The following is a 22,500-nucleotide window of genomic DNA, read 5'->3' on the forward strand; positions in this document are numbered from 1 at the left end:
CTCAGCATTAATGAGAACACACACTTCCTGAAACACAGATCTATATCCATTCCTCAGTGGATGTAGAGGATATATCTGCTGCATTTAAAGCTGCTGTGTGTGAGTGAGACACCCAGTGGTTGAGCTAGGTACTGCACTCCTGGATCAAAACAAGCACAGGTTGCCAGATTGATGACATCAACAGGACCCTGACTATTAAAATAAAAAATCTATCCATCAGAGTATAAAGCTCAGTGTTGTGCTGGAGTGCAGTGAGTGCTCTATTCTGAATGGCTGTGTTTAAATTCTGTCCTGTTTCCTCTGCTGCAAACAGCCAAACTGCTCATCACTGCATATCTCATCATGTCGTGTGTTGTTAGGACACAGGGTTACAGTGTGACCTGCTTATCTAATGTTTACACTCTTAATATCTATATTATTTGCTCATTAATAACCTCATGTGGAACTCTGAATCTGCGTCTCATTTCAGAGTCTGCTGCTGTCCACCAGAGGGCGCATTTCAGTCACAGACGCACACTCTGAGAGTCTTCCTGACTGAATGACTGAATGAAATACGCAGTTTTCCACCATCTGGCAACCCGTGTGCTGGAATATAATTGGCTAAACTGGCAGTGGGCGGGTTAAAGAGACCAAAACAAGGCAGCTGTTCCGGTTCACATCTGACTCCAGCATTGAGTTAGAGATTAACAGGAGTGTTCACTGAGCATGATTCTGAATATCTGCACACACATGCTGCTGTTTATATGATGCAGAAGAGTCACACACTCACACACAGCACCTTTAACAGATCAGTTATATTGATTAAAATAATAGTTTGCTCACGGTTGTGAACAGGAAGATCACACATTTACATGAGGGCCAGATATTGCTGAAAAACTACAAGCTACAAAAATAAATTTAAAAGTAAATATAATTGACGTTTCTCTTGGTTTTTCCTCTTTATTAACACGTCATGTGATGTTTCCCCATCATATGAGTGTGTGCGGTGATGTGCAGTGTTTGCTAGATTAGTTGATCAGTGTTGTGTTTGGTACTGGCTGATCTGATGTGTCTGCACAGGAACTCTACAGTACCAGAGAGATCAGACACACTCATCTATGCTCAGCGCTGTGCACACATACAATAACGTGCTATTTAAACCAGCCCTGTGCTGCGCTGCACTGTGATCCTGATTATCCCCATCCCGTGACCACATTCTCACAGGTCAAAGGTTAAGATCAAACCCCGCCCCCACCACATCTCCTCCAATCAGAGCATGCGTCAGCATCATCATGCCTAATCAGCAATCAGCTCAGGCAAATCACACCATTTACCCAAGTGGGCGGGACTCCAGCCCTTATAAGATCTCGTCATTGGCCAAACCGCCCCAGTCTTCAGGCTGGCTCTATGGACAGAAACACCAGCCAATCAGAAGAGCCGAAAAATAAATCAGCCAGAAGGCGGAGCTCTGGAGACTAAACACAGACTGAAGAACACACACACACACACACTCACACACACACACACACACACACACACACACACACACACACTCTCTTCCCGTCTCAACACTACACTGAACTCAGAGCAGTTTTCAGATGGAGTTACACTCGTCTATTAGCTCTCGCCTCAGAGATGATCAAGTAAAGAATAAACAACACTGAACTATAACACACACACTTCACGACGAGGGGATCTCACACGCACGCTTCACTGGTCCCACATCCTCTGGCGACCGTGGCGTTTACTGTCTACCATGATCAGTGTGTGAGCTGAAACTGAGTTTGAAGATTAGCGAGTGACTGATGAACCTCCTGCACTGCAGTCTGTAATGAGCTTACAGGTTATGAATATCCCTGTGTGGGTTTCCTGTTTACATTTGTAAGATCACAGCTTTACTGTTCTGATCAGCAGCCAGTGGCGAGCAGACCTCCAACATTACTGGCCTCTCGCCATTTTCACTAGCCACAATTTTCATGTTGGGAAAATATATTTAATATGCATACATTTGACACTGACATGCTAAAATACTAGAGCTGGAGTGTGTGTTATCTCCACAAGCCTCCTCAGTCGTTTCACTTGTGTGTGTGTGTGTGTGTGTGTGTGTGTGTTGTGTGTGTGTGTTGTGTGTGTGTGTTGTGTGTGTGTTGTGTGTGTGATTTGTGCGTGTGTGTTGTGTGTGTGTGTGTGTGTGGTGTGTGTGTGTGTGTGTGTGTGTGTGAGCTCAATGATCGTGAGCTGTTGGCTCAGGGTCTCAGAGTTCTGATTGGTTTTGTTGTTTCACATGACTTTTTAGAGCTCAAAATGAAGGATTTAGCACATTTATCTCTGACCACACCAGACATAAACAAGTCATTATTTACTAGCCACAAATTTTAAATGCGTCAAAACAAGCAAAACATAGCGCTATACTGTACTTTTGATTTAACTGAACATGTACAGTGATCTGTCCTGGCTGCAGGTCCCAGATCAGCAGTTAACTACACAGAAATGGAGAGTTATTCTCCTATTAAAGCAATGTTATTGTAAATGATGATTAAACCATATTAATGCAAAAGAAAGCAGGTGAGAAACCGTGTGCCATAATGAGAGGATGATCACACACACACACACACACACACACACACACACACACACACACACACACACACGGTTCACGTTAGACCCGGTAATAATCTGTTCAAAACTAAAGCAACCGGTGCTGCTCACGAAAAGACCAATCTGGAGCTCTTGAGAGCCGCAGGACTGTGTGTGCATGCTCATCACTGTTTGTCTAGTCCAGGTGACACCAAACATCTTCCTGGTGGTCCGGTGTCCTGCAGATTTTAGCTCCAACTCTAATCAAACACACCTGAACAAGCTGATCAAGCTCTTACTAGGTATACTTGAATCATCCAGGCAGGTGTGTTCAGGCAAGTTGGAGCTGAACCCTGCAGGGACACCGACCCTCCAGGACCGAGATTGGTGACCCCTGGTCTAGTCTATTTGAAAGAGAACCGGTCACAGCAGTTGTGTTTCTAGGCATAGGTTGATTCCATCAAGGAAATGGGAGCGTGCACGCGTTTTAAACAGTCGCACGCATCACATCAGCTGTTAGCGCGAGTGATCATCTTCTCGTTCGGCATTCACCTGCTTTCTTCTGCTCGCCCGAACGCAATTAGTTTTGTCAGTCGGGTTGCTCCTCAGTTCTTAGATCGTCTTTGCATGCTTAATGGACCATCCTAATTGTCCAACTCTGCATTTAAGAATTATTATCCGGGAAGATTATTATCAACCAGCCAAAGTGGCTCGGGGGGTGTCTGTGTTACCCGCCAGCGCTGAAATCTACCCGCATTTGGCAGGTGTTAATCCTGTGTAAGATATAGAGGTTTTGTTTTAATAACAACAGCAACACCGTTCCCTTCCAGACTGAATCTGTTTCTGAATGATTCAGTGATTCGTTCATTAAGAGTCACTTTCAGTGAATCAGCTCTTTTTTTGATAAAAATGCTAAAAGGGAAAGCAGCAGGAGATCATTAGCCTGACTTCACATGAAAGCCTGTGTCTAACGCATCAATGAAGCGTAAACTCACGTCTTTTACTCATCAGTAGAATAGTATTTTCCTCTGAGTAGAAGCTCGATGGTCAAAACACAATAAAAACAGATCAAAAGCATAAAACTGATGATTTGACATAGAAATCAAGAGTCTAAACACTCAGAGTCAGTGAAAAGCCTTGATGAACACGTTTAATAACTAAGACTCGCTGACTTTTTGACTCTCTTCTCCACGCACTGACATTATTGGAAGATGATTGCTGCATTCACGAGCTTTTTTAATGGCTGTAGTTTACTGAATTTAAACAAGCGAATGAAGCTGAACATTACTGCATTTAACTTCTTTGTTTAAAATCAACACACATTAACTGTTTGCAGACATCTTTAGTTTTTGTGTGCCTATAGGGTTATGATTGTGTCATCGTCCTCATCTGAAGAGCAGCGGCACACTGAACACCCCGGAGGCTCTGGAGGTTTGATTGTGGATTAAAATAAACAGACTTCTTCATGTCAGAGTCCAGTGTAGAGTGTCAGCTGTTCTACTTTATACTGTGCTGCTGTGTGTTCAGTAGTGTGATCTGCTCCTGCTTTCCCTCTTCAGTCTACTACTGCATGATGAACTGAGGCCAACAGAGCAGCATCTGATTCCCCACAGCAGACAGACAAGAGCTGACGAAGGACAGCACATGCTAATCACTGTGTGCTGTGTTTATGCACATGTTTATCTCTGCTGTAAGTGCGCACTAATGAGTGTGTGTGTGTGTGTGTGTGTGTGTGTGCGCGCTCAGTGAGCTGCAGATTTAGGGCACCTAAATTACCCCTTTGTTCTCCTCTGTCTGTTTCTGTCTGTAATTCAGCTTTCAGGACAAACACTGAGGATGAGGAGCAGAAAACTACAGCAGAACCAGCCCAGAACATACACTCACAGCCTTCACTCACTCACTCACTCACTCATTCATCACTCTTTCATCTATTAATTAGAACAAACTATTTCCTATAGACTCTATTGCTAAATCAGCCCTGAGGAAAACTACATACCCTCACAGCATTCACTCATCCACAGATCCACACTCGTCCACATCTCACTCATTCATTACTCTTTCTTTCATTCATTAGAACAGACTGTAGAACATGAGAACAGTTTTACATAGACTCTAATGCTAAACAGGCCTGATCCACCCAGCATTCACTCATTCAACATTGATTCATTCATTCACACACAGACACACAGATATATACACATACCTACATTCATTTATCACTCCATTCATTCATTCATTGCAATCCCACATTGATTGATTCATTCATTCATTCATTATGCCCATTCATTTATTAACATCTTCATACATTCATTCATTATTCATGCCTTTGTTCATTTGTTGCTCCATTCCTGTTCATCACTTCATTCATTCATTACTCTATTTATTCATTTTCATCCATTCATTCATTAACTCACTTTCATTCATCACTCCTTCATTCATATATTCACTCCTTTCATTCCCAAATTAATTACTTCACTGCTTTCATTATTTCATTTATTCATTCTCACAAATTTGTTAATTTCCACATGCATTTATTTATTCCTTCATCCATCCACTCTTTCATTCCTTCCTATATTCATCCATCCATTCACTCACTTATTCATTCATCCATTCACTCCATCATTTCTTCCTATATTCATCCATCCATCCCCTTACTCACTCATTTAATCATCCATCCACTCGTTCATTTCTTAATATATTCATCCATTTATTCATTCACTCTATCATTCCTTCCTATATTCATCCATTCATTAATTCCTTCACTCTCATTCTTCCATCCACTCTTTCATTCCTTTCTATTTTCATCAATTTATTTACCTTTTCACTATCAATACTACCAATATTCATCCATACATCCATTTGCTCACTCATTCATTTACTTTTTCATTCCTTCCTATACTCATCTGTCCATTCATCCATCCATTCATTCATTCATTCATTCATTCATTCATTCATTCATTCATTCGCTCTTTCATTGCTTCTTATATTGGTCCATTTATTTATTCACTCATTCATTCCTTCCTATATTCATCTATACAATATTTCATTCACTCATTCATTCCTTCCTATGTTCCTCCATTCCTTCCTATATTCATCCATCTATTCAGTCAGTCACTCACTGTTTCATTCCTTCCTATTTTCATCTATTTATTCATTCACTCTATGATTCCTTTCCATATCAAGTTAATCATTCACTCGTTCAGTCACCCATTCACTCTTTCATTGCTTCCTTTATCTATTCATTCATCCATTCACTATCATTCCTTCCTTTAATCATCCATCCAGTCATTCAGTTATTCATTCATTCATTCTTTCCCTCCTTCCTTCCTTCCTTCATTCATTCATCCATTCAGTCATTTTCACATTCATTCATTCATTCATCCATCCAGTCATTCATTCATTCATTCATTCATTCATTCATTCGTTCGTTCGTTCATTCTGTTATTCATCCATCCATCCATCCATTCAATTATTCATTCATTCATACATTCCTTTATTCATCCATCCAGTCATTCATTCATCCATTGACTGTCCTTGTACTGGGAGACTACACTGCTTGGTTTCATTAGTAGCTATCAGGGTGAAGCTCACAACACGTGAGGGACATGTGTAACCCCAAAATCAAGAGAAAGTAGAGCTGGTTTATAATATGACACAGTGTGAGAAACCCTGCTGACATTCATCCACAAACCCACAGTAATGCAGCTCTCCACTGCAGACGTTACAGTGGGAGGAAACTTGATCTTCAAATCATCTGATCATTGTTTGAATGTAAATGTGAAAGATTTCAGCATCAAGTGTTTCTGCATGCCAGATAATTGTTTAATATGATATTACACATGTCCTCATGCTGCTATGGCCATTATACTCTTCATCTGTAATGAATCCAGAGATTTCTCGTGATTTTGAGGTGAAGTGTGGGGCGCTCTGAGAGATTCTGTGACTGCTGGCATCTCTATCTGCTGTACTGGAGGAACACAGCAGCATGTGCTGATCTTCCAGAGCAGAGTAATGTGGATCATCAGTCTGGAGGATCAACACATGCAGATCAACAACACCCGGGATCAGGTTACTGACTACAGCTACAGGGAGACACTCTCCTAATCCATAATCTATAATCCATAACCCATACCTGGAAGCAGACGGATCTGAAAGTCTAGATTCTGTCAATCAGGAGAGAGAGAGAGTGAGAGAGAGAGAGAGAGAGAGAGAGAGAGAGCATGAAGAGGAAACAGCGTCAGTCCTTCAGTATAGTAGTATAGCGTGGCTGGTTGCTAAGCTCATCCTCCTGAACAGAAACTAAACCTTTTTTGTACAGTATCAGTATACAGTATCTATAATGGTTGCTAGGGTGTTGCTATGCAGGTCTAAGGTGACTCCTACACTGCTTTGGGCAGTTGCTGTGGTGTTGATATGCAGTTGCCGGGGCGTGAGCAGTAATTTTAGCATGCTAGTATAGTATGTGGTTGCTACTCTGTTGCTTTGCAGTTGCCAAGGTGACTGAGTGTTTATGTTTTGCATAGCAACAGTATATAGTTTCTACAATGTTCTGAGTGGTTGCTACGGAGTTGCTATGCAGTTGTAGGGTGATTCTAGAGTGCTTTGAGTGGTTACAGTGGTGTTGCTATGCAGTTGCTAGGGTGTGCACAGTAATTTTACCACTCAATTTTAGTATCTTGTTGCTATAATGGTTGCCACTGCATTGATTTGTAGTTGCCAAGGTGACAGAGTGTTTATTTCTTGCATAGTAACCGTACACAGTTTCTACAATGTTCTGGTTGGTTGCTTGGGTGTTGCTAAGCAGTTCTGAGGTGACTATTAAACAATTATAAGTGGTTGCCGTGGTGTTGCTATGCAGTTACCCAACAGTTTCAGCATGTTGCTACAGTGTGTTGTTTTGTATAATTGGCAAGGTGTTACTATGCAATTCTCAAAAGTTACCATGGCAACTGCTGGAGTGCTCTGATTAGTTGCGTTGGTAACCAATGTCTCGGTTGCTACTATTGTAGGATGTTTTTGAAAGGTTGTTAGTTTATTGTTAAGTGGTTGCTAGGGTGTTGTGGGTGGTTGTCGGGCTGTTGCTATTCTGCTTGATATAGCAGGCCTGAACATTAAAACACCACAGCTGAGCATGACAAGACTTCAGGTTCAGCTATCCTGCAGATCTGAAACACTCCTGACCACCGACATCAGGAGACTCTGTGTGTGTGTGTGTGTGTGTGTGTGTGTGTGTGTGAGAGAGAGAGAGAGAAGCTCAGTTATCCTGCACTGACAAGAACAAAGTAGTGTTTTGTTCTCCAAGTGCCGGGGAGGCTGGATAACACACACACACACACACACACACACACACACACAGAGAGAGAGAGAGAGCAGAGAAAGAGCTGTATGTGTTTGTCTGAGTGCGAGTGTTTAAGAGCGTGTGTCCGTGTGTGTGTGTGTGTGTGTGTGTGTGTGTTTGCATATGAAAGATTGTGTGTGTGTGTGTGTGTGTGTGCATGTATGTGTATGTGCGTGTAAGAGTGTGTGTGTTTGTGTGTGAGTGTATGTGCACGTGAGTGTGTGTGTGTGTTTGTGTAGATATGGAGTGTCCCGCTCTGAGCCCTGACCCGCACCTCCTGCAGTAGGTCGGCCTGCTCGATGGCCTTCAGCACGTTCTTCTTGGACGTCTCCTGAGCTTCTCCGCCCAGCAGGAACTCGTCCAGGATGAAGTAGGCCTTCTCGAAGTTGAAGATGATGTCCAGCTCACACACCTGCGGTTGGAACACACTCTCGTCATGGGAACATTCTCACGCATGTCTGTCCTGCTGGACTTACGCTGCCGAAGTATTTGTCCAGCAGCTCCACGTAGCGGTGGATGATCTCCAGCGTGATCAGCTCGTTGTCCTGGTCCTCGATGGCGCAGCAGAAATACAGGCTAGCGTACCTGCAACGCCAACACAACACTCCTGTTAGCCAACGCTAATGCTAACTTTAGCACACATGGAGGATTTCTCAGGTCATTTCTCAGATGTTCCACTTCATAGACATGCTTTTATAGAGAAATATCACAACAAAGATCAAACTGAAGACTAATAGAAGATACAAACAGGCTAATATAGAGATGATCATGTCACCAAATAACATGCAAACTAAATAAATATGTAAAACTCAACACAAAACTGCACATCTGCTGCAAAGTTGAAGAACAACATCATAGAAAACACTAAAATATGCAGGTCAATATACAGATATATACATATATTAACATGATAAACATTCAGTGCTGAGAACACACATGAAAAGAAGAACACGAGCACAACAGAACAGCTTTCAACACACACACACACACACACACACACACACACACACACACACACACACACGAACACACACACACACACACACACACACACACACACACACACACACACACGCACACACGCACGCACGCACGCACACACAAACACACACACACACACGCACACACACGCACACACACGCACACACACACGCACACACACACGCACACACACACACACGCACACACACACGCACACACACACGCACACACACACACACACACGCACACACACACGCGGTCAAATCAGGCACAGAAACCACTATAACACCACCATCTCACCAAGAGGTGAATCAGTCGTGCTCATGTTCACATTCTGCTCGTTCTCAGAGCAAACACACACAGAGCAACACTAATGTGTCTATTAGTGCAGTGTGTTTATGTAGAAGCCCTCCTGAAGCCCACAGCAAACACACAACAACAACAACCCAGAACACCCTACAAAACACCCAGAGTACCCTGCACACCTCATCAGGAACAACCACATTACAGTCATTGCTCTCAAACTCCACATAGCAACCCACAGAATACCCTAGTAACCACATAGCAACCATCACATCACACCTTAACTACCATACAGCAACAATTCAAACCACTCCAACAGCCACAGAGCAAACAGCCCAAAACACTCTAACAACCATACAGCAACAACTCAGAACACCCTAACAACCATACAGTAACAACACAGAACAGCCTAACAACCATACAGCAACAACCCAAATCACCATAACAACCATACAGCAACAACCCAAATCATCATAACAACCATACAGCAACAACACAGAACACCCTAACAACCATACAGCAACAACCCAAATCACCAAAACAACCACACAGCAATAACACAGAACACCCTAACAACCATACAGCAACAACCCAAATCACCATAACAACCATACAGCAACAACAAAGAACACCCTAACAACCATACAGCAACAACCCAAATCACCATAACAACCATACAGCAACAACCCAAATCACCATAACAACCATACAGCAACAACAAAGAACACCCTAACAACCATACAGCAACAACCCAAATCACCATAACAACCATACAGCAACAACCCAAATCACCATAACAACCATACAGCAACAACACAGAACACCCTAACAACCACACAGCAATAACACAGAACACCCTAACAACCACACAGCAATAACACAGAACACCCTAACAACCATACAGCAACAACCGAAAACACCCTAACAACCATACAGAAACAACCCAAATAACCATAACAACCATACAGCAACAACCCAGAACACCCTAACAACTATCTAATGATCAGCTGATGCTGTAACGCTCACAGAAACACAACAACAACATTAAGGTCCACACAGTCATCCTCAAACCACACGGTGCCCAAACACAGCCCCCGCTCATGTCTGAAGGAGGGAGTTCGAGTCTTCACCACAGTCTGGATCAATTAATAGCTGAGATGATCATTTATTAACTGCTTTCTGAGTAACACACACACACACACACACACACACACACACACACACACACACACACACACACACACACACACACACACACACACACACACACACACACAGCGGGGTTATGGAGGTGTGCAGGTGTTGTGCTGATGTTTCTGCTCCAGATTGTGTATTTATGAAGTGATTGTGTAGTTGTGTGTGTGTCTGACCGCTTGTAGACGATCTTGAGGTCTCTCCACTCCAGGAAGCTGCACATCTTGGGTTTCCTGGCGAGCACCGTCTGCACCAGCTCCCGCGTGATCTTCTTCTTCTCTTTATCACACAGAGGAACGTACCACTTCTGCAGACGCAGCTTCCCCTGACGGCTGAACAACAGCATGAACTGCATCTGAACACACAACAACATTACAGACATGACTGATACGATACAGATATACACACATACTGTGATATGATTACAGTATCATTCATGAATGACTGTGTCAGGAATAACACACGGCTGATATGAACAATGATATTTTAAAATGATGCAATGATGTCCTCATCTAATCATGACAAACTGTACGCCGCTGGACAAGACTCAGACTAATGAATGACCACAGCTGTGTGTTGTGTAGGAAGAGGAATAGAGGAAAACACACTGTCACTCTGACAATCATATAGCAACAACCCAGAACACCTTAACAACCATACAGCAACAACCCAGAACACCCTAACAACCATACAGCAACAACACAGAACACCCTAACAACCATACAGCAACAACCCAGAACACCCTAACAACCATACAGCAACAACACAGAACACCCTAACAACCATACAGCGACAACCCAGAACACCCTAACAACCATACAGCAACAACCCAAATCACCATAACAACCATACAGCAACAACCCAGAACACCCTAACAACCATACAGCGACAACCCAGAACACCCTAACAACCATACAGCAACAACCCAAATCACCATAACAACCATACAGCAACAACCCAGAACACCCTAACAACCATACAGCAACAACCCAGAACACGCTAACAACCATACAGCAACAACCCAGAACACGCTAACAACCATACAGTAACAACCTAGAACACCCTAACAACCATACAGCAACAACACAGAACACCTTAACAACCATACAGCAACAACCCAGAACACCCTAACAACCATACAGCAACAGAACAGAACACCTTAACAACCATACAGCAACAACCCAGAACACCTTAACAACCATACAGCAACAACCCAGAACACCCTAACAACCATACAGCAACAACCCAGAACACCTTAACAACCATGCAGCAACAAACCAGAACACCTTAACAACCATACAGCAACAACTCAAATCACCTTAACAACCATACAGCAACAACCCAGAACACCTTAACAACCATACAGCAACAACCCAGAACACCCTAACAACCATACAGCAACAACCCAGAACACCTTAACAACCATACAGCAACAACTCAAATCACCTTAACAACCATACAGCAACAACCCAGAACACATTAACAACCATACAGCAACAACCCAGAACACCTTAACAACCATACAGCAACAACCCAGAACACCTTAACAACCATACAGAAATAACACAGAACACCATAACAACCATACAGCAACAACTCAAATCCCCTTAACAACCATACAGCAACAACCCAGAACACATTAACAACCATACAGCAACAACCCAGAACACCTTAACAACCATACAGCAACAACCCAGAACACATTAACAACCATACAGCAACAACCCAGAACACCTTAACAACCATACAGAAACAACCCAGAACACCTTAACAACCATACAGCAACAACCCAGAACACCTTAACAACCATACAGCAACAACTCAAATCACCTTAACAACCATACAGCAACAACCCAGAACACATTAACAACCATACAGCAACAACCCAGAACACCTTAACAACCATACAGCAACAACCCAGAACACCTTAACAACCATACAGAAATAACACAGAACACCTTAACAACCATACAGCAACAACCCAGAACACCTTAACAACCATACAGCAACAACCCAGAACACCTTAACAACCATACAGCAACAACCCAGAACACCTTAACAACCATACAGCAACAACCCAGAACACCTTAACAACCATACAGAAATAACACAGAACACCATAACAACCATACAGCAACAACTCAAATCCCCTTAACAACCATACAGCAACAACGCAGAACACCCTAACAACCATACAGCAACAACCCAAATCACCATAACAACCACACAGCAACAACACAGAACACCCTATAAAATAGCCAGAATACCTTACAAACCGCATCAGGAACAACCACATTACAGTCATTACTCTTAAACTCCACAAAGCAACCCACAGAACACCCTAGTAACCACATAGCAACCATCACATTACACCTTAAAACGGGTCACCCCACTTGTTCCTGGTGGTCCGGTGTCCTGCAGATTTTAGCTCCAATCCTAATCAAACACACCTGAACAAGCTAATCAAGCTCTTACTAGGTATACTTGAAACATCCAGGCAGGTGTGTTGAGGCGAGTTGGAGCTGAACCCTGCAGGGACACCGACCCTCCAGAACTGAGGTTAGTGACCCCTGCCTTAAAATAAGGCCAAGCTTGAGTGTGGGCTCTAAAGTGTTGGAGATTGACTGTCACTTATATTAAACACGCGTGTTACACGTCTACAGTACGCATGTAAAGTGGGGAGACCGTTCAGGGGTTACAACATTACAAATATGATAGTCATATGGATACAAATATGACTAAACTGAACTGTGATATGACTGAAATACAATTACCAATATGACTGTAATATGAAACAATTATGACTGTGATATGATTATAAATATGGCTCATATAAAAAACAATCGACTCATATGAATAAAAAAATATGCCTGACATGATTAAAATTTAACAAAAACAACGGTGATAGTATTAAAATATTTTAGTGAAATAATTAAACTATGACTGTGACATGGTTAAAATAATTACAAATGTTGTATTAATATTCTAAATATTGGACTGATTATATGTCATATATCTGTCATTTTCTTAATCAGCACTCATTATTTTAATCATACTATTTATGTTTAATCACAGCAGTCATATCTGTATCATATCATATCAGTCCTGTTTACATCACAGAACAGTATATTTTATATTAATATGACTGAAATATGACCAATACATAAAGAAAAAATAAATACTGTAAAACATGAATGATTTTAATAAATAAAACACAAAAATGTTTTATGAGCATGATCTCATGACATCAGCTCTGAGCTTGTTGACATTTACTCTGTGATGTTTTACAATAACATTCGGCCATTCACAGTCATATTACACAATACCTCATCATCATCATCATCATCATATTGTACACGCGCATGTGTCATGCTGATATTATCGTGACATGTAGAGATTGATTCATCATAACCTCACTGCAGTGTCGTGAGTCCGTGATTGAGATCTGAACATCAGTAATCCACTCACAGAGCAAACCCACTGAACTTACGCGCGGATTCGGCGGCTCTGCGTTTGATCTCGCGGCTAATTAACGCGTGTGCCTGCACTAATGAGCTGTGTTCTCCCGCGCGCGCTCATTTACACTTTCATCTGTATTTCTTCACAGGTTTTCAGTGTTTTCCATTCTGCGAGTGCAGAGGAGCTCCAGACTTACCTTTAAGAGGAGCTGCGGCTGTAAATCACGGATGAATTCATGAGTTCTGGAATCACAGTGATTTCTGCGCATGCGCACTGGCTGTGTGTACAGGAGATGCTGAGCGGCGTCAGCTGACGGCTCCACGCTCATTGGCCGGACGCTCCGCTCGGAGAGCTCTCATAGGCGGAGGGAAGACCGTTATTCCCACCCACTCGGCAGCGCCGGCACCTGATTGGCTGACTGTGGCGCCAGTGAGCGGCTGTCGGTGTTGTTGGAAGGCTGATTGAGTGTCAGGAGATTTATTTAAAGTGCTCGTGTTTTAAAGAGGAGCAAACCGCATTCTGATCCAGAAGCGCTTCTGCAGAACATGCAGAGCACTCATTGGTCACGCGGTCTGATTATGTAAATTACTGACACACACTGATCATGAACAAACACAGTGTGTGCTCTGTTATAGTCTAGAGCAGGGGTGGGCACACTCTGTCCTGGAGGGCCGGTGTCCTGCACAGTCCAGCTCCAACTCTAATCAAACACACCTGCTGATTTCTACTGATCTTAAAGACTCTGATTATAGAAAAATGACTCAAATAAAAAATAACCAGCTAAATCCAGCTAAAACCACCTTGACCAGCATGTTTTAAGCTGGGCATAGCTGGTTTTAGCTGGTCATCTCCCAGCCTGGAAATGGCCAAAACCCCTCTAAAACCAGCCTGGTCGACCAGCTAAAACCAGCCTAGGCTGGTTTAAGCTGTTTGTTTCAGTAGGGTAGCATGTTCAGGTGTCTTTGATTAGTGTTGGAGCTAAACTGTCCAGGACACTGGCCCTCCAGAACCCAGTACGCCCACCCCTGCTCTAGAGGGGATACAGCTGCGGACACTCGCATCAGTGTAGCGTCATTATTTGTGAAGCTGAACAACATCATTGACTGTTTTACATGGCGTAAATAAAACAGTTTAAACAGGGTATTTGAATACATTGTATAATTAGTTATGGTTAACTTCAGTCAGCAGTTGTATCCCTTATAGCAGTGGTTCTCAACCATTTCCATCAAGTACCACCTCAGAAAATCTGTCTGTCCAGCACCACTGAAATACAGTAGCCTATAAGCCCAGTAAAGCAGCTACAGCTGTGCACAGTTCACAAACGAGGAGATCAACTCCTATAATTAAGAATATGAATTACTGTCAGCCACTTTAAACATTGTAAATAGTCTGAATGTTACAGATGCACTGTGCTTATGTGTAAAAAACAAACTAAAAACATCAACAGCTCAATTAAAATGTGCTTTTAAAAGTTAAATTAAAGGTTACTGTTCTTATAAAGTTAATAGAAAACTGCTGTACTTAAATGCAAAGTATTAACATATAGTAGCCTATTCATCAACACCTGGAGATGTTTCCTGGACCTCAGAAATATAGGCTACATGTCATCATATACAAGTCATTTATTAAATATATGCCGCATGTACATATGACATATCTGATCCTCCGCGTACCGCTAGTGCTACCACAGTTTGAGAAGCACTGCCTGCAACAGTCCTATTGGAGGGACAGTTTACCCAAAAATGATGATTTACTCTCTCAAATGGTTTAAACCCTTTATGAGGTCCTCAAAGACTGAGAGGATATTTTGAAGAATGCTGAACATTTCATTGTAGGAAAATCAAATCCTGAAGTCAGCGGTACAGTTTTACAACATTCTTCTTGTGTTTAATGCGTGTGTGCGCTGCTAACGGAAGGAGACACTTGATCAGGTTATTAATACATGCATTGATGATGTTTAATGAGGCAGAATGCTCTGAGCTTGAACACTGGTTAATTCAGTCATTACTGATGTTACAGCGCCGCCCGGTGGCGAACACGGGTAAACTCCCACAGTCAACAGGTGTGCAGTCATCAGCATGCTGGACATCTCACAGCGGCTCTTCTGTAGTTTAATGTGCTGTAGTGGACATTAGTAAAGTAATCTCTCTCCAGAAAACATCCAGCATGTGTTCTGTCGGAGAAATACAGCTTTACTGCAGTCAGAAAGAACTGAACACAGATCACGTGATCAATAACCCCCAGTGTAAATGTGTGGAAGTGCATCAGGATTCAGCAAGAGAAACACTTCCACACACTGATATCTCTAAACACCTGTCAATAAACAGACCAGAAAGCTTCTGTTTTATATCACAACTCAAACTGGCGTGGGTGAGGGATGAGCAGATTAACTTGGCATTATCATGTACTGGTACAGTCGTGTGAATATGCCATTTTACAGTCTTTAGTGGATAAAACTGGGCTGAACCCAGCAGCCTATACAATAACAGACCGGGACCGCTCACACTTGCACGGCCATTATTCTGATGTGTGCTGTTCTTTACTCTGGAGGTCACTCAGAAACACAATAATAAGATTAACTTCAGGACTGCCAGTGAACACAGACTGCCCATTTCCCTGGTGCGGAGGAAATGAACATGTCTTAAACACAATTAAAATGAAGAGGTTATTTTTACTCGTGCACGCGCGGCTGTTGCCAGGCGACTTTAAAAAGCGAGCCCGCGGAGAGTTGCTGAGCAACACATGGCGCGAAAACTCCGGAGACCTTTAAAAGGGGCCGAGTGAAAAACAGTATCAGTATCTGCTTTAACCCGGCTGAGTCTGATGAACACTCTGAGGAAAGCTGGAGACGGACTTCCACTCTGAAAGAAATGACTTTAGTGTGGTTACAACCGGTTACTTAAACCAGTTTTTAAATTGTAATATTAAGTGTCAAGGATAAGTAGAATTTAAGCACACATTTAATATTTATACATTCTTCCTGTAATAAATGAAATGACTGGAAAGAGTTAAATATGAATTTTAATTTACTCATAATTTAAATATTTTCTAATCATCGCAAACCTAGCAATAAAGTTTTAATAATGCATGTGCAATGGATAGTTCCCAGCATGCATTGCAAGCGACTGAATTAAAAGTATTTTGGAAATAAAAGCAATCTTACGAGCTTAATTAGAGAAAGACTTGCTAGAGTTTGATCATCATTAGTTTGTAGATTAATAGTGTTAATGTCTCTGTTTAAGGTGAGCACCTTGCAGAAGAGCAGCACTCATGCTTTGGGTCTGGTGTTGTTAATTTCAGCATTAATGTTGGAAGCTTCACTCAGTAAATCACAGATGTGCTGACACTAGCACTGACAGAAGGGATCATTCAGAAAGTAAGTTAGCTCTTGCTGAATATATTTGCTTAAAACAGGGTTCACCAACCCTGCTCTGGAGATCCACCTTACTGCAGAATTCAGTTGCAACCCATATCAAACACACCTGCCTGTAATTATCAAGTGCTGTTCAGCTCTGAACTAATTAGTTCAGGTGTGTTTAAGGTTGGAGCTGAAATCTGCAGAAAGGTAGATTACCAGGACTAGGCTTGAGCACCCCTGACTTAAAATAAGCTGAACACCACATATCAGGCATCTTCATTAAACCAAGCGGCATCAAACTGTTCTCATCTGTAACCAGTAAAGATATTTAAATATTAAAGCAATGATCCTCCTGCTAAAACAAGAATTACTTAGTTCATTTAAACAAATGCTCTAAAGATAATCAATTGATTCAGGTTTAATCTAACACTCCTAAATAGTCAACTGTAGATGATATTGACAGGTTAATCGATATAAGATTGTAAAATTTACATTAAATTTGTTTGTGCAAATTGTTAGAGGACTAAATAACTCTAGAGATTTAGTGCATATTAGGACAGTGTCAAGTTACAATACAGCTTTCCAGCTTCAACATCTCAACCAACACAGACACGAGAAAAGACGGAGCGAGTAAATATGAAGCAGGATTTTGGGTGAAAGCCCTTTAAATAAGACATGTATTCATTAAAGAACTCAACCTGACGATGTGAAGACAGACACAGTTTAAAATCCAAGCATTTTATTATAAGAATATAGTTAATTTACAACTCTAAAAGCACTGCATGTGTACGTCCAGCGTCACGAGCGCGTTCCCCGGAGCGCGTGCACGGCGGCGTTGAGCTCGCGCTGCGTGATGACGCGCCGCCGGTTCCGCTTGGAGAGACGCGCGGCCTCTGCGCCCACCTGCGCATGCGCATCAGTCAGACGCAGCGTCATGGAGAGCGCGTCTCCAGCGTCAGTGCGCAGCTCCTTTAAGACAGAGGAAAACAAACAATGAGCGGTTCATTTAGCACAGCACAAGGAGATCAGCTGAGCTTATTCTGGGATTATATACAGCAGTCAACAGCTGAAGAGCGCCACCTATCAACAGCGAACAAACACACACACTACTGGACAGTTTAGAACACTTGATTAACTCCGGAAGTGGACAACTGTGTGTGTGTGTGTCTATTATTCAGAGATTAAACTCCTCTGCACGGTGCAGACTGGTCAAGAGCTCCTAATTACTGAGATACAAAACAGCAAAGCAGAAATTACCCAGTTCTGTAGTGTAGTGTAGTGTAGCGTAGTGTTGGTCTTATGGCAGTAATTAGCAGCTCCTAAATACAATGTTTACTCCCGCTCAGCTCTTACTCATGGGTCTCTTCTGTCACAAAAACGATGTTGGAAATGTTGAGGCACAGTTTCCTACAACAGAAGTGCAGTTTTCCTCCAGTTTTCTGCTAACTGCCTATATTTATTGCCCAACAGATGAACACAAAGCTTCACAACCACCCGAGGAAACCGCACACACCACCTAAAGCCTGACTCGGTGAACATGACACGCAGGTGTGTCTGTGAGAGTGCACAGGGCCTCCACAGCTGAGGTGTTCCCGCTCTATAACGTGGTTTACTCTCGAACACACCTTCTCAATCCTGTAGATGCGGGCGGAGTATGCGCATGTGCTGCTCTTGCGCGACCAGCCGCATCTTCCGGTCTGCGTCTTCTTCCGCGGTTTCAGGATCTGCGCGGGAGTCTTCATGATCGCTGCTGTTCGTTTCTCCTCAGAGCCGGAAGTGGAGCTGATTGCCGAAAATATTTAGTGTTTCTGCTCGACGCGCCTGAAACACTTCAGCAATTAAAGCTGATTAATATAGGCAAACAGACAAATCAGCTGACAGCAAATCAGCCGCAGCCCTCATGATCATCAATCAGCTCCAGCCGCGCTTTCCTGCACACCTGATTGGTTGAACAGAGTTTCATAACTGCAGACTATTGTTGACCCAAATGATCAAATAAATTGACTAAACCGTTTACTGCATCCTCAAAGTGATGTTATGTGTTGACTCAGCCTGTATTCATCTACAAAAGGCCTATTTTCAGTATATCATTCATTCATTCATTCATTTTCAGCCTAGTCCCTGTATTAATCAGGGGTCGCCACAGTGGAACGAACCACCAACTTATCCAGCACATGTTTACACAGCAGATCACCTTCCAGCTGCAGCCCATCTCTGGGAAACACCCATGCACACTCATACACTACGGTCAGTGTAGTTGATCAGTTCCCCTATAGCGCATGTGTTTGGACTGTGGGGGAAACCGGAGCACCCGGAGGAAACCAACACCAACACGGGGAGAACATGCAAACTCCACACAGAAACACCAACTGACCCAGCCGAGACTCAAACCAGAGACCTTCTTGCTGTGAGAAGACAGCACCTACTGCGTCACCAGTACATGACTCTAATTATAGCCGTGTTCTCGTTGTGTCGTCTCGTCTAATATTGCCAGAGCTGCTATATATTATCTATTGGACATACCTTTAGCTCTTAAATCATTTTGCGATGTTGACATGATACCAGTCCTGATTATATGATGGTTTAGTGGTTTTCTGCACTGTTTCTGTCATTAATAAGGCTCATTTTAGAAGATGATTAACCTGAAGCTGTTGTTGTTCAGGTGTGGGAGGATTGTTTATTGGGGTTTTTGGATTTAAACTCATTCTCAGGTCTTCTGTGTGTCTGATGACAGTTTAAGACACGCTGTTGTATTTCCACATTATTTGGTCAGGTGTTCTAGATGTGTGTGTGTATTATAATCATATTATTTTACTGCATCAAAAGTCTACCGAGGAAATAACTCTGCAAATGAGCTAAATGTGGAGCACCGATGCTGGAAATAACTGTAGATCCACACTATAATCATAATGATAATATTGATGATGATGATGATGATGATGATGTGCAGGTGAATGTGATCTGTGCTGTCTGCTGCTCACGCAGAGCAGATCAGGATTATTCCAGGACACATGTACAGTAAGAGTACAGTGGATTACCGTAATCCAGACTCCAGATCTGCTGAAGATGGACAGGAGGATGCTCAGCGCGCTCCTGCTGCTCTCAGCGCACGGTATGAACAGTGTGTGTGTGTGTGTGTGTGTGTGTGTGTGTGTGTGTTCAGTAGATACACATATTCAGTGTGTTTAGACAGATTTATTCATGAATGATCTGTCTGATCTGTTCAGTTTTCATTGGTGTTCACACTCAAGGGGTGAGTATGAGTGTGTGTGTGTGTGTCTGTGTGTTGTGATTACTGTATGTTCAGATGTGTGTTATATATGATGTGTGTGTGTGTGTGTGTTTGTGTGTGTGCAAGTCTGTTACACATGTCTGTGCCTGTGTGTGATTACTGTATATGTGTGTTATAAATGGTGGCTGTGGTTAATGTATGATGTATGTGTGTGTTTGTGTGTGTGTGTGTGTGTGTGCATGTGTGTTATAAATGATGTGTGTGTCTGTGTGTGTGTATTATATAATATCTGTGCAAGTCTGTTACTAATGTTGTGTGTGTTTGTGTGTGTGTGATTATTGTATGTGCAGGTGTGTTAAATATGTCACTGTGTGTGTGTGTTTTATGGATATATGATGTGTGTTATAGTTGATGTGCGTGATTTCTGTTTTTGTAGGTGTGTTAAATATCACCATTTGTGTTTTATATATATAATATGTGTGTGTGTGTGTGTGTGTGTGTGTGTGTCAGGAGCTGGAGATACCGTGGCCGTATGAGGAAGAGTCAGATGTGAAGGTAGTGGAGTCAGAGAACCAGACCCCGAGTGGCTGCAGCTGCGCCTGTCAGAACTCTCCACCCACCAGACCTCCATCCTGGACCCCCAGCAGCACCACCACCACCACACCCGCTACATACAGCCCCATACTGGACTGCATGCCTGGTCAGTGTGTGTGTGTGTGTTAGAAACAGCAGACAACATAACAGAGCTGACAAAAGCAGAGTGGACGATAGCAGAGCTGACGATAGCGGAGTTGACGATAGCGGAGTTGACGATAGCGGAGTTGACGATAACAGAGTTGACGATAGCGGAGTTGACGGAAGCAGAGTTGACGATAGCAGAGTTGACGATAGCGGAGTTGATGATAACAGAGTTGACGACAGCAGAGTTGACGACAGCAGAGTTGACGATAGCAGAGTTGACGATAGCAGAGTTGACGATAGCGGAGTTGACGATAGCAGAGATGACGATAACAGAGTTGACGACAGCAGAGTTGACGACAGCAGAGTTGACGATAGCAGAGTTGACGATAGCGGAGTTGACGATAGCAGAGTTGACGATAGCGGAGTTGACGATAGCGGAGTTGACGATAGCGGAGTTGACGATAGCGGAGTTGACGATAGCGGAGTTGACGATAGCAGAGTTGACGATAACAGAGTTGACGATAGCAGAGTTGACGATAGCAGAGTTGACGATAATAGAGTTGTCGATAGCAGAGTTGACGATAGCAGAGTTGACGATAGCAGAGCTGACGACAGCAGAGTTGACGACAGCAGAGTTGACGATAACAGAGTTGACGATAACAGAGTTGACGATAACAGAGTTGACGATAGCGGAGTTGACGATAGCGGAGTTGACGATAGCAGAGTTGACGATAACAGAGTTGACGATAGCAGAGTTGACGATAGCAGAGTTGACGATAACAGAGTTGACGATAACAGAGTTGACGATAGCGGAGTTGACGATAGCGGAGTTGACGATAGCAGAGTTGACGATAACAGAGTTGACGATAGCAGAGTTGACGATAACAGAGTTGACGATAACAGAGTTGACGATAGCGGAGTTGACGATAGCGGAGTTGACGATAGCGGAGTTGACGATAACAGAGTTGACGATAGCAGAGTTGACGATAACAGAGTTGACGATAACAGAGTTGACGATAGCGGAGTTGACGATAGCGGAGTTGACGATAGCGGAGTTGACGATAACAGAGTTGACGATAGCAGAGTTGACGATAACAGAGTTGACGATAACAGAGTTGACGATAACAGAGTTGACGATAACAGAGTTGACGATAGCGGAGTTGACGATAGCGGAGTTGACGATAGCAGAGTTGACGATAACAGAGTTGACGATAACAGAGTTGACGATAACAGACTTATCACTGAATATACAGAAGCTCTATACACTGACGATAACAGTGGACACATCATTAATTTATTGTTGGTATTTTATAAATATTTTGCTCAGTTTACTGAGAGCAGAACAGACTCACACTCACATTCATAGTCAGAGCCGGTCAGCTGTAGATTACAGGAGCT

At 42.8% G+C, this 22,500-nt stretch overlaps 3 protein-coding genes across 22 annotated transcripts in view; 1 reads left to right on the forward strand and 2 right to left on the reverse strand.

The window, feature by feature from the left end:
* Window positions 1–14,106, reverse strand: part of zgc:162858 — a 21,112-nt gene extending 7,006 nt beyond the window's left edge. For 5 of the 20 annotated variants that reach the window (XR_015522701.1, XR_015522699.1, XR_015522700.1 and 2 more), the window contains exons 1-4: window positions 14,028–14,086; window positions 10,549–10,727; window positions 8,371–8,479; window positions 8,169–8,306 (exon numbers count right to left, since the gene is read on the reverse strand). Coding sequence is in view for 15 of the 20 variants with exons in the window: in XM_087305286.1 (XP_087161412.1) it covers window positions 8,169–8,306; window positions 8,371–8,479; window positions 10,549–10,727 (426 nt within the window). In the remaining 5 variants the exon portion in view is untranslated. 20 annotated transcript variants of the gene reach the window in all.
* Window positions 14,107–17,911: 3,805 nt separating this feature from the next.
* On the reverse strand, window positions 17,912–19,014 carry LOC141380583 (uncharacterized). Its single transcript, NM_001447114.1, is given in 2 exon segments — window positions 17,912–18,158; window positions 18,815–19,014. Coding segments are annotated over 2 exon segments (288 nt in total). The 5' UTR covers window positions 18,932–19,014; the 3' UTR covers window positions 17,912–17,987.
* A 1,216-nt stretch (window positions 19,015–20,230) lies between these two features.
* The window catches only part of rs1b (retinoschisin 1b), a 5,159-nt gene continuing 2,889 nt past the window's right edge, over window positions 20,231–22,500 (forward strand). The window contains 3 exon segments of the mRNA NM_001004655.2: window positions 20,231–20,301; window positions 20,417–20,442; window positions 20,932–21,121. Coding sequence (NP_001004655.2) covers window positions 20,256–20,301; window positions 20,417–20,442; window positions 20,932–21,121 — 262 coding nt within the window. The 5' untranslated portion in view covers window positions 20,231–20,255.

Source organism: Danio rerio, chromosome 23 (assembly GCF_052040795.2).
Source record: "Danio rerio strain M-AB ecotype USA chromosome 23, GRCz13ab, whole genome shotgun sequence".
Lineage (NCBI taxonomy): Eukaryota > Metazoa > Chordata > Actinopteri > Cypriniformes > Danionidae > Danio > Danio rerio.